The 12,460-nt window shown below is 59.6% G+C and overlaps 1 protein-coding gene across 1 annotated transcript in view; it reads left to right on the plus strand.

The window, feature by feature from the left end:
- Positions 1 to 477: 477 nt before the first annotated feature.
- The window catches only part of KLF13 (Kruppel like factor 13), a 42,399-nt gene continuing 30,416 nt past the window's right edge, over positions 478 to 12,460 (plus strand). Inside the window, exon 1 of the mRNA XM_029236763.1 lies at positions 478 to 1,505. Coding sequence (XP_029092596.1) covers positions 917 to 1,505 — 589 coding nt within the window. The 5' untranslated portion in view covers positions 478 to 916. The remainder of the gene's footprint in view (positions 1,506 to 12,460) is intronic.

Here is a 12,460-nt window from a genome sequence, read left to right on the forward strand (position 1 = left end):
CAGCACAGGCGGGGCTAGAGGGACAAAGGGGCGCCCTTCAGAGCGCTCGTCTCCGCGCCGGGGTTCAAGGCTGTCACGGTACAAAAGCTCCGACAGGAAAATACCCCGCGGGGTCCCCGCCGCAGAAAGGAGGGGGCGCGGCCCCGCCCCAGCCCGCCGCCCTCGGACGTCGTGCGTCAGCGTGCCCGGCTCCGGGCTCCAATTTCCGCCCCTCCTCCCGCCGGCCAAGGGGGCACGCCCGTTGGCACGCGCACGCCCCGAGGCCGGGTGGGCGCCTCTCTCTGTACGGATTGGCCCTGCCGCGAACCTGAGGACCAATGGCGTCCACCCTTGTCCTCGGCCACGCCTCCTCCCCAGGCGTGGGCGCGTGACCGCTCCATCCCGCCGATGCGCGCTCCGGGATCCCCGCCCCCTCCGCGTGCGCAACTCTCCGCTGCCGCCGCCGCCGCCTGTAACCTGCGCCGCCAGGATGTGGCTGGGGGCTGACGTCGGGTCCAGATGTGGCCCCGGCCCCGCCCACCCCCGGGGCCGGGCCGCCCACACCGAGCCGCGGCGCGCGCGGCGGCTGTCCCGCCTGCCACAATGCGCGGCGAGGCTGCGGCCGCGACTTGGCGCGGTCGTCCCTAACGTCGCCACTCGGCATCCTTAGGGCAGGCCTCCCCTGACGCCCTGCGGGGACCCCACTCGCCCGCGCCCCCCATGCGCTCACTCTTCGGTGCCCAGCCAGGCGGGCGCCTCGCAGACGCGGAGCCGCGCGGGTGACGGCAGAGGCGGCTGCGCGCCCAGCCCAGCCCGCGGAGAGGGCGCGCCGCGCCCCCGCCCCCCGCCAGCTCTCCGGAGGCCGTGGGTGCGGATGCGCCGCTGACGACTCGCAGCGACCAGCAGTGCCGCCCGCCCGCCGGCCGGAGCCCGCAGCATGGCAGCCGCCGCCTATGTGGACCACTTCGCCGCCGAATGCCTCGTGTCCATGTCGAGCCGCGCGGTCGTGCACGGGCCGCGGGAGGGGCCGCAGCCCGGACCCGAGGGCGCGGCCGCTGTCGCCGCCACGCTGCCCCGCGTCGAAGAGCGCCGCGACGGCAAGGACAGCGCCTCGCTCTTCGTAGTGGCGCGGATCCTGGCGGACCTTAACCAACAAGCGCCGGCGCCCGCCCCCGCGGAGCGCAGAGAAGGCGCCGCGGCCCGGAAGGCGAGGACCCCCTGCCGCCTGCCGCCCGCGCCACCACCCGCCCCCGAGCCCACCTCCCCCGGCGCCGGTGGCGCGGCGGCCGCGCCCCTCAGCCCGGCGTGGAGCGAGCCCGAGCCCGAGCCCGAGGCGGGGCTGGAGCCGGAGCGAGAGCCGGGGCCCGCGGGGAGCGGCGAGCCCGGCCTCAGACAAAGGGGCCGGCGGGGTCGAAGTCGCGCCGACCTCGAGTCCCCGCAGAGAAAGCACAAGTGCCACTACGCGGGCTGCGAGAAAGTTTACGGGAAATCCTCGCACCTCAAGGCGCACCTGAGAACTCACACAGGTCAGTGGGGCGGCCCGGGGCCAGTGCGAGTTGCCCGGCCACGCCCCCGGAGCCGCCGGCGGGTAGCGAGGGGAGGTCGGGCCGGGAACGGTAGGGGCCTCGCCCCTGTCCGAGCCGCTTGGGGCTGCGGGCGACACCCCGCGCACCGCGCGAGGCGGGTCCCGGCGCTGGGAGCCGGCGCCCGCCCGGCGACCGCGCCCCCGCCGGGCACGCCCCCTCCCCGGGCGCGCTCGGGCGGGGCCGCGGGGGCGATTGTCGTCATCAGGGCCGGGGGCGGGGACCCCGCCCAGGCCGGGGGGCGCAAGGGCAGGTGCCGGCTAGCTGGGTGGGGGCCGCGGTTGCCGCCCGGGGAGGTGGGCGGCCCGGGAGCCGCGGGGGAGGGGTGTCCTCGCCCGGCCCCTCCCCCGCCGGCCGGGCGCGCGCTCGGGTGGGGAGGGGCCGGCCCGGGCGCGCGGCGGGCGGAGTTCACGCGGGGACAGGGCTGCCTCCAGCCACTCGGCACATTCTTCGCTCTTCTCTTCCTGTAATTTTTCCAGCGCTCTAAGGTTTAATTTGTCGAAACCAGAGCCAGCGGCGGCCGACGCGGGGGGCGGTCCCGGGTCCTCTCTCGCGGCTCTTTGTGGGAGCCCCGCCCATCCGGCCGGCGGGGGCGCGCCGGACCCGAGGGGCTCCTGGGGCCCGCTGCGCTTTCTCCCGAAAGGAGCGCCCTGCCTCCTGCGCGTGGGTCTGCGCCGCCCTCCTCCCCGCCGTGCTCTCACCTGCCGGGGCCGGATGCGGGCAGGCAGCACCTGCACGGGGGCGGGCGGCCGGAGCCGGCAGCCTGGGATCCGCGGACCGCCGCCCGCCCCCGACCCCAGGGCAGCATTTCCCTTCGCGCGAGTCCGGGACTTTGTCGTTGATTCCTCTGTGGTTGTTTTTTGTTTTTTAAACACAAAAGTGGAAACAACCTTTTAATGGGTAAACAACTTTTCTTTCCCAGTTTGGTTTAAAGAATCGTGTATTTCATCTGAGCTTACGCGAACTCTTCTGGACACTTAGGTCTTCCACCTTTGGGACAGCTTTTAAGCCTTTATACTATTAACTTCGTGATCAAACGTTTCATCTTCTCATTTGTAAAATAACTCACAAACTGATTACATGACTGATTTAAAAACCGCAGTAGTCTTCAAGAACCTAGAGCTGAAAGGCTATTTCTCCTGGTACATTTGGAACTGAGTCGGCCCAAGGTCTGCGGGTGTCAGGTACCGTGGATCTCACGACCTCTTCCCCCCCGAGGCTGTCCCCGCATTTCTGGTCCCACGCTGTGGCCGCTCAAACCACGTGGCAGGTGGTGGGGTCGCGGGTGAAGGCGGGCCGTTTCTAGGCTGTATGAGTCAGAGTTCGGGCTGTGTGGACTCACGAGGGGGGTGGGGACGTTACTGCAAGAGTGGGTGTGGTCGTGGGGGAGGGGCGAAGCTAGGTTTGGAGCCAGGTGGACCCCAAGTACCCGGGCGGGGCCAGCGTTTGGGGTGCGGCTGGGGTTGAGTACCTCGTTCAGGCGAGGCCAGTACTGGGTAGGGAACTTGACTGGAAAACCTTTCTGCAGCCTCTTTTACTGTGGCCTTCCACCCGGCAGCACCCGGTAGACAGCTTCGCGAATTGCGGAGGGACTGGCCCGGGGCGGGGCTCGCCCGGGCCTCCGCCGGGGGATGCCTTCCGGGTTGCCTCAGCCCCCCTGATCCAGGGTCCATGTGCCCTGCGCAGCACAGGGCAGGATGGCTAGATGCTTGAGTCAGGGGCGCTGGGAACCCGCGCCTTCACAGTGGGGTGGAAGCCAGTCTCTCTGGGGTGCCTGTAAGCCCAAGGCAGCCAGAAGAGGATGGATCCATACTTTGCCTGCAAAGTGCTGTGCCTGTTCTTAGAGCAGGAAGCCAGCCTCAACCTCCAGGTGTGCAGAAACCCTGGAGCTCCACCTCCAGAGCAGTTGTAGACCTCCAAGTCAGGAGTGCACAGGGTTCCCTTGGGGCCTTCGGAAATGCAGATTTCCACGTACCAGATGTTGATTGCAGTTTAAGGGGTTCCCCAGGTGAATCTGCTATGAACCAAGAATCTACCTCTGGTCCAGGGCACCTCCAGGAAGCCCATTTCCAGGCTAAGCCCAGGTGTGCAGAGCATAAGTCACTGGTGTTCATAGAGGGGACAGAGGTAGCCCACAGAAGGGAGAGGAAAGGCAAGTTGGCTGCAGGGGGTGACCGAGAGGTGACCCTGGGAAGACCCGAGCAACAGACCCTGGTTTGTGGGCTCCCAGAGTGTTCTGTGGTGGGAGGGGTGGTCCCTGCAGGCAGTGGCTCAGGTCATGCCAGGCCTTTCATTAGGGACCCCCTACTCCCATAGCGATTGTATGGTGGGGAGTGAATACCAAAATGACCTGTAGCCAAGGAGGCAGTTGGCACCTTGCTCTGCCTAGCTTTGTGACCAGGGACTGGTTCCCAGGTCTCCCTGCAGCTTGGTGATGTCTCCCTTGACCACCTGGAAGGTTTGCAGGAAACGAGGATGTGTGTACGTGAAATTAGTTTGAGAGTTCCTAGGGTCATCTTTTTTTTTTTTTTTTTTTGATGTGGACCATTTTTAAAGTCTTTATTGAATTTGCTACAGTATTGCTTCTGTTCTATGTTTTGTTTTTTTGGCTGCAGAGCATGTGGGATCTTAGCTCCCCAACCAGGAATTGAACCCTCACCCCCTGCATTGGAAGGTGAAGTCTTAATCTCTGGGCTGCTAGGGAAGTCCCCTAGGGGCATCTTTGACTCTGGGGGAACCTGGGCTTCCTGGCTCTGCTCTGATCTCCCACCCCCACCCCTAACCGACTGCACGCAGAGAGCTGCTGATTGTCCTGGTTAGCTCTGTGGCCGTGTGGTCCCCCAATGGTCATCCTAGGAACTCATGACCCTCTGTCACATTTAGGTAACTGTTGATGTTATAGCAAGCTCATGATAAAACAAAACAGAGGCACAAACGTCTTTGCAACTTGAGCCCCTTGTTATTTGCTTGTTCGTAGCTTCCCAGCCCAGACCTGGGAGGTTTGCTAAGACTCGCTTTGGGGACTGCCTAGACCAGGAACAGATTTTCTTGGAGGCTGAAGGGCTCTGATTTGAAAATTCAAGGACTTAGAGAAGGGAAGCTCTGGACCCCTCTGAGGGCAGACTCCCCGCCCGCCCCCCGCAGCTGTCCAGGTCGCACATATTGGAGGAGGTTCCTGCCTGTTGTCCAGAATGGGGCGGGGGGCAGGGGGTGCTTGGTGAGCACCAAGCAGAGTGGCCGCAGTCTTTCTAGGCAGACATATCACAAATACATTCCTACCTATTTGTTCCCACAAAGGATTGTTTTCACAGTGCCTCTGTGCCCTGTTTTCCCTCCAGCGCTAGTAGCGAAAACCTCTCCTTGCACCCTGGGCTGGGCCCGTCTCAGCAGCTCTGGGGGCCTGGCCAGGAAGGTGGGCACTGTGCTGGACACAGCCCCTCCCTCCTGCAGCCCCAGAGAGATGTTCCTAGCCACCTGGCCCTGTGTGGGGTGGGGTGGAAAGTAGAGTGAGACTTCACTGTCTCAGCCATTTCCTGTGATAATTTGGGGCAGGATTTGTTTGAAATTTACCCTGACCCACTGAACGAGGGATTCGATCCCCAGTGAGATTACTGGGGCAAGGATTTAGGTCCCCTCCCCCAACCCGAACTCTGGCTTTAGAACATGGTTTCCAAGCACACTGCCCGCCCGGACCCCTGGCAGGTGCTCCCCTGGGCAGCTGCGTTGGAAAGGCAGCCTGTCAGAGTGGGGGGTGGCTGGCCAGGATCTCCTTCGCCCAGAGCAAACCAAGCTGGCACAGGGCCAGCACTTTGTCTAGGACAGGGCCAGGCCAGCAGCTCCCGCCCCTGCTCGCCCACAGTCGCAGGCTGCCAGTGGGCCTAGTTGTGAAACTCTTCAAACAGTGCAGAAGTGTGTAGACAGAATGTGCAACCCTCCCCTCCCCCAGCTAACCACTGTTGCCCTTTACTGGTGCATCCCTTTCCAGACCCTTTTAATGGATTTTTGTGTATACACGCAAGCACACGCATCCATGGAGTAGGTGATTTAAAAACACACATGTAGGATCCACCAAACACATTCCACCGCGGCTTTTGTCCTGTGTATTTGCTCAGTGAGGCAGCTTTGTTCTTTTTCCTGGCTGCATAGTACTCCAGGGTGCGGCTGCGTGGCTGTATTGTCACTTACCCAGTCTTTTACCTGCTGGAAGCACAGCTGCGCTGCTTTTCTTGTTTGTTTGCTGTTAGAAGCCGTGCAGCGGTAGACTCTGGTGCGTGTCCTGGTGTCCAGCTGGCATTCATGTGGGATTGAGACCTGGTGGTGGTAGTGACGGGGGCATAGGCAGTGTTTAAATATGTGGTAGAGCTACTCTGTTGACTTAAAGGACACATTATGTTTTGAAAGGAAACAGGCTGACAGATCTTGGTCTCCCCGGTGCTAAGTTTCCTGCTGTGTCTCTGGCTGACTTTTTTTTTTTTTTTTTTAAACTTCTCCCAGTTCTCCTTTTGTACACGTGAAAGCATCATATTGAGAACATTTGAAACAAACTCAACAAAGCCATTGTTACTCTTGCATCCCTCACGACCGGCTGTCCTGCCGTCCTGACTCAGCTTACCCGGTGGCCCGCAGCCCCTGCCGCAGTCACGTGTGCCCCCGAGGGGCCTCCTGGCATGGCCTGCACTGGGCGGGTGTGGGGGGCACCGATGTGATGCTATTTGCTCCCCCCTCCCCTGGCTGAAAGCGGATTTGAGGCCCCCCCCTCCTGTGCGAGCATCTGATAGGACCACGCTTCACTTAGCCGGAGGCCCTGTGTGTGTGGCTTCAAGCCTCCGGAACCAGCAGGGCTGGGGGCTCTGCCCCTTCAGAGAAGGTGCTACTGAGCCCGCTCGTGGCGGCCCAAACGCTTTTAGGGCCTGCCTGCTCTGACAGGCTGAATCCTGAATCCCGGTGGTTGTTTGATTCCTAGACGTGGCATATCAAAAGCGCAAGGGTAAGATACGTTGCTGGTGCCTAAAAGCAAGGGAGGAAGCAAACCAAAGGGTTATTCGCACACACGCATGTGTGTTTAAATATATACCTTGAGAAACCCCACAGAACCCCACAGCACTAGAGCAGACCCAGGGCATCTGCAGAGGCTGCAAGGTCCTCCCTGCCGTGCCCGGGGCCTGCGCTCCGTGACACCTGACCTTCCCAACAGAGATCTGGAGCTCTCAGGGCACTGTTAAGGTGTGTCTGGTTTGTGCCCTAAGAAGGCAGTAAAAATAGTTTTTAAAATAAAAACTTGTAGAATGACACACTCAGTGCTCACGCTGTGTCCTGCACATCCACGCGGCTTGCCAGGGGCTGGGCCTTCCATTTGCAGCACTTTTCAGTACCCTGTTTCATCTTCACAAGGACCCTATGGAACAGGCACTGTAATTATTACTAGTTTTTAGATAAGGACACTCAGGCTCAGATGGGTTAAGAAATATGCTGGAGGTTGCACAGCAGATGAGGGTGGAGCCTCCCCACTTTGGGGTGTGGGTGTGCCCGCGTGCCTGTCTCCACCGGGCTCCAGGGAACGGCGGATGAGCAGGGCCTCAGGGTGTTAGAAGCCCAAGCGCCCCTCGCACACCGTTTCCCCCACAAATTTTCATTACTTCTGAAACGTTAAGGGATTGTACAATGAACATTCAAATACTCTTCTCCTCGAGTCATTAGTTAATATTCTGTCACACTTTTAAAAAATCCTTTCTTCCCTTTTTCCCACCTTCCCTCTCTAAATATTATGTTTTCTCCCTCCCCTGCCTCTCATCTCTCTAAATATTACACGTTATCTAACATACAGTCCATATTCAGTTTCTCTAGTGACCCTCCCAGGTGGCCCATACAGGAGCCGGGATGCGGTTAATCACACATTGCATTTGGTTGTCCTAATTCTTTAGTGTCCCTCAATCTGACACTAAGGGACACTAGTGTGCCCCCCCCATCTTTTCGTCTTTGGTGCATTGGCATTTTAGGGATCCAAGCCAGTTGACTTACAGAACGATCCCACAATCTGCATTGGTTTCATTGTTTCCCCATGATTAGATCCACTTTAAACAATCTTTGGTCAAAACTACAACGCAGGTGATGCTGGGCCCTCTGTGCACCACAGTGCTGGATCGCGGGTGAAGGGGTGTCTGCCAGGCTTCTCTGCTGTACAGGGCTGTTCTTTTTTGACAATAAGTGACACTCTGAGACCGTGGCTTTCCAGAGGGCCAGGGTAGGGTGCTGCTGGTCCTTCGCGGAGCCAGGTACCGTGCTGGGGTGCCGTCTGCTCACCTTTATTCAGCCCCTTCTGCCCGGTCCACCTGCCAGGCTTCTGTTCATCCTCCAATGTCCTTGACTGGACAGGTGCTGGGTTTTTCAGGTTTGTTGTTGGAAGTCTTTTTAAAGTAAAAGTGCAGCTCAGGAGAGTCTTAGGAGCTCCTTCCCCCAAACAAACCGGATCCCCTGATTTTACGTTGAATCAGATGTTTCCAGATGGTATTTGGAGCAGCTCAGGAGGTGTTCGTGGGCATGTTCTTCTCAGTCAGCCCACCCACACCTCGGCTCTGTGCCTGCTGGTGACCTGTCTCCCAGGCCCGGGCGGGCGGGGCCTGCAGCCGGTGACACACTTAATTTCCTGGTGGGTCTCAACACGCTTTCCAGAAAAAACCCAAATACGGATCTAAGTCCACACACCTGAGCCTGTTTTCCTTTCCTTTCACAGCCCCAAATGGGATTATTTTCTTGAGGAGTCCACGTCCCGTCAGGATGGGAACAACCTTCTGAGTGTCCGCCTGGCCTGGCGGGTCAAAGGCAGCTGCTGCAGTGTGGCTGGGGTGGGGCAGTGGGGACAGAGGCCCCCAGAGCCGAGCACTGGGCTCAGAAGGCCTTGGCCACTGCCCTGGGCCAACACAATGGAGGCTGGAACTCTTTTTACCCTGCAGGCAGTGATTTGACACGAGGCACTTAACGTAGGACAGAAGCACTCCTCACCCAACCCCGAGTTCTGCCACACACACGCACGCGCGCGCGCGCACGCACGGTATCCTGTCTGTTGTGGCTGACCTGAGCATCCAAGGCTGGAGCGTGTTTCTGTGGAACCTATGACTCCCAGTTCCATGGTCAGTTTTACACGTCGGGGCCCACCCTCCCCCCCCCCCCAGCGTAGAGGCCCTGCAGTGAGGGGGCTGCGTCCCCTCGCTCCTGTGGTGGCTGGGCTCTGCCGTGTCCTCCACCTGCTCCTGGTCCCCTGATGAGCCGGGTGGGCTGGGGCATCCTCCCCGTTTGCCGTGGGTCTCACGTGTGTGGTGCAGGCGGCCTGGCCCAGAGCGGCGTCTGCGCTGACATTGTTCTGAACGCACAGCACAGGGCACGCTCCAGGTTTTTACTGTGATGTGTGTGCGGGGGGTGGAGGTGGGGATCTGTTTATTGTTCTCCTTTTTTGAAGTTCATCACGCAAAAAACACTTGCTAACCAGGAACTTGGCCGCACTCTGTGGCCATTGGCCAGTCTGTCCCAAGGTGACCTGTTCGGAAAAGTGCTGAGACTTGATGCCTCAGTTTAAATGTCCCTGCGCTGCTGCCACAGGGGCGTGGCCTGCCTGCACAGATGGGCGACCCGTGGTCCCAGAGCACAGGGCCCAGGCCTGGCTCCTGGAGCCAGAGCCCAGGGCGCGTGGTGGGAGAGCTTTGCTAGTTGGCAGTCACCCACCAGAGAGCGCGTGGCTCTGCCTGTGTCAGGTTCCTGCCTCGGAAGGGGCTTCTGGCGCCGGCCTTTGTCCTGCAGACGTGGCCAGTGGGAAGGAAGCTCAGGTGTGGAAGAGGGTGAAGCGGTCTCAGGAGCTCAGGGGGCTTCCTGCCCCCACCCGGGGAGGGGCCCCAGCAGGGTGCTGGCTGGGCAGCCAGGGAGGGACCTGGGGCCCAGTATGGGGCTCCTCATGCCCTTGGGTTAAGTTGACCCAAGGTCATTCTCCTCCAGTAGGAGCAGTACAGGAATTTCCTCCTCCTGTAAATTCCTCCTCTGAGCTTTTCACTTGTTTTTAACTCACTTTTGTTGTATAAATGCTCACTAAAAAAAAAAAAAAAAAGATAGAGAACTTGTTTGGGGGCCAGAGGAAGAAGCTAAAGTTAATGGCAGATCAAAAATAGAGGTTTTTGCAAGAAAGTGTTGGGAAAGAGAGGAACCAGAAAAGGCGCACAGAAGCCTCAGCCCACTAGGAGGGGCGGAGCGCGGCCCCAGGGGCCCAGGCATGTCCTTGGTGGGGAGTGGTGTTTTGCCTGGGCCTTTGGCTGGCTGAGTTGCTCAAAACCAAGTCTGAGATCAGGGAGAGGGTCTGGGAGGTGGGGGGTTAGCACCGTGGGTGCTCCCTTATCAGCAACAAACCTCACAGGTTTTCACTGGAGGAGGGACAGTGAGTGTGAATGAGTCACGTAGTTGCTACTGATACTATCACTGCGTGATGGGCAGTCTGGCTACTTAGGAGCCCCACGTGCTTCCCTAACTTCTAACCATTGTCCTCCATCCCCAGCCGGCCACTCTGGTTTGCCCACTGGCTGTGGGTGGTCCTCTCCCACTGGGCATGCTGAGTGAGCATGGCAGGGCGGCGGGGCTCAGGCGGTGTAGACGCCATCCACAGGTCCCCTCCACCCATCACTGAGGTCTCACCCACGTCCCACTCTGGAAGGATTTCCCCGTGTTTGTTCATCAGTTGCCATTTTTGTCACTGAGCACAGGCGTTGTGGTGTTAGGAGGCCCCCAGGGATTCCAGCTCCTGCAGCCCTGGGTGCCAAGGGTGGTTCCCCAGGTTTCCTTGTCTTTTCCAGAGTGCCCTCTCTGGGCAGCTTGCATGGCAAATCCTGTTTTCAAAAGTTGCCTTGGGAATTCCCTGGCAGTCCAGTGGTTAGGGCTCTGCACTTCCATTGCAGGGGGCATGGGTTCGATCCCTGGTTGGGGAAGTAAGATCCCACATGCTGTGCGGCACAGCCAGAAAATTTTCAGAAATAAAGTCGCCTTGTTGCTTGGCCTAAGGCACTGGGGGTATTCCCCCAGGAGAGTCTGAGGGCCTTTGCAGGATGCCATCTTTTATGATGATGAAATGTCTTTTAGCATTTTCTCCGAGCCCTCTTCAAGGTGGGGCCCCGAGCGTTCACAGCATAGGCTTCGTGATGTCGTATTGGCGATCAGGGTGGTTGCCCTAAGTTACTGTCAGGCCTCTGGGGTTTGCAGGAAATTCAGCCTTGGCTTCTTACAGGTGCTGATTTGAAGCTGTCCTTCCCTGATACTGGGCTGGGTGTTCCGTGCTAGCATCCTGCTTTGGACAGGTTGCGTCAGTCTTAAGTTCACTCACTTTAGCCTTTGGAAAACGTCACCCTTTCTCTCCCTTTCCCTGCTCGTCTCCCTGACTTACGAACCAAGTGTTTTAACTCCTTCCCATATTCAGCTCCTCCCGTCACGTGTTCAGCACTGCACGGGGCCTCGGGAGGCAGACACGTGTGTGCACGTGTGTGTGTGCGAGCATGCGTACCAAAGCTCAGGACAGTTGTTTCTGTGGAAGGAAGCCCATCGGGAGGCCTCTGGCCAGGTGGCTCCTGCTGCGGCAGGCAGGGGGCTTGTCATGCCGAGGCTTGTCCTGCAGGAGCCAGGAGGAAGGCGCAGTGTGTGTCCAGCTGAGGCTATAGGGGCAGCGCTGGCCTTAGGGTGGAGCGGGCATCCTGGAGTCGAGCTGGAGGTTGTGAATTCCCGGGCCTCGGTGGGGTACTTGTTCTGGGGCCATTCTGCCCTCGATCGGGGCCAGCAGCCTGGCATGGGGGTCTGGCTGTGGCTGGCCGGACGGACCTGAGCTGAGCTCTGTGGCTGCCCAGTGGAGGGTGCAGCCTGGTCCTCACACTTCCTCCTCCCCTTCTCCCTCCACCCCCCTCCCTCCTCCTCTCCTCACACCTGGGGTCTAAGCACATTTTTAACCTGCCCTCAGGGGTTTCCAGTCCTCGGCACAGGGGAGGGTCGGTGTGCTGGGGAGCAGGGCCCAGGAGGCTGGGGAGGCCTGGAGACGCCTCTCCCTTGTTCTGTGGCCTGGCTCAGCCCCGGAGACCAGAGACCGATGGGCAGAGGTCTGGGGTGGGGCTGTGGCTTCCTCCTCCGTCGTCTGGGCCCCTGGGGACACCCTGGCGGCCCTTCCTGTGGGGTGTTAGAGGCAGTGGCCTAGCTGTTCCTGGTAGGTCAGCATCCCCCTACACAGCAGAGGGAGAGGTGAACACTGGGTCCCCTTGGCAACCGGCTGAGCCGCGGCTCAAAGTACTTGTGGCAAGAGAAGCTCTCGTTGTCTCATGTTCCTAGGATGGGCTTCTATTTTGATTTTTTTTTTTCTTTAATTAGCTGGAGTGACTAAGACACCAAGATGCCTGACCTGGTTCCTAGAATTTCTTAATAAACATTTATATTCCCTTTACAGGAGGCATGTTTCTTGCAGTGATTCATGGGCATTTTCTTTTAAGCTGTGGAGAAGCCCTGGCATGGCAGGGCGGGGGTGGCACAAAGGGCCCCCACTGCTGACAGCTGGCACGGTCGCAGGCCGGGGCGCTGGCAGGGTCCCGGCCGGGGAGTGCTTGCGTAAACACTGCCCCAGGATTGTGTGGACTTGGAGGTTGATGACGCTCCATCGAGAGTTTTGGGGAGATGCCTCTCTCATCTCAGGATGTTCAGAGCCCCATAACAAGCGTCCAGAAGTCTGTCTGAGCCCAAGCAACGCTCTCCCCACCACATGCCAGGTTCTCCTGGGAGGCCAAGGTATGAACTAGTTTACACCTTGGTACAAGGTGACACTTTGGTGTTTGATGTTAAGCTGTGACTGTCCGTGGCTGGGCCGGGTGCCCCTTCTCAGTGGGATCGTCCGTGGC

This window comes from Monodon monoceros, unplaced genomic scaffold (assembly GCF_005190385.1).
Source record: "Monodon monoceros isolate NGI ecotype Baffin Bay Population unplaced genomic scaffold, NGI_Narwhal_1 Super_Scaffold_21, whole genome shotgun sequence".
Lineage (NCBI taxonomy): Eukaryota > Metazoa > Chordata > Mammalia > Artiodactyla > Monodontidae > Monodon > Monodon monoceros.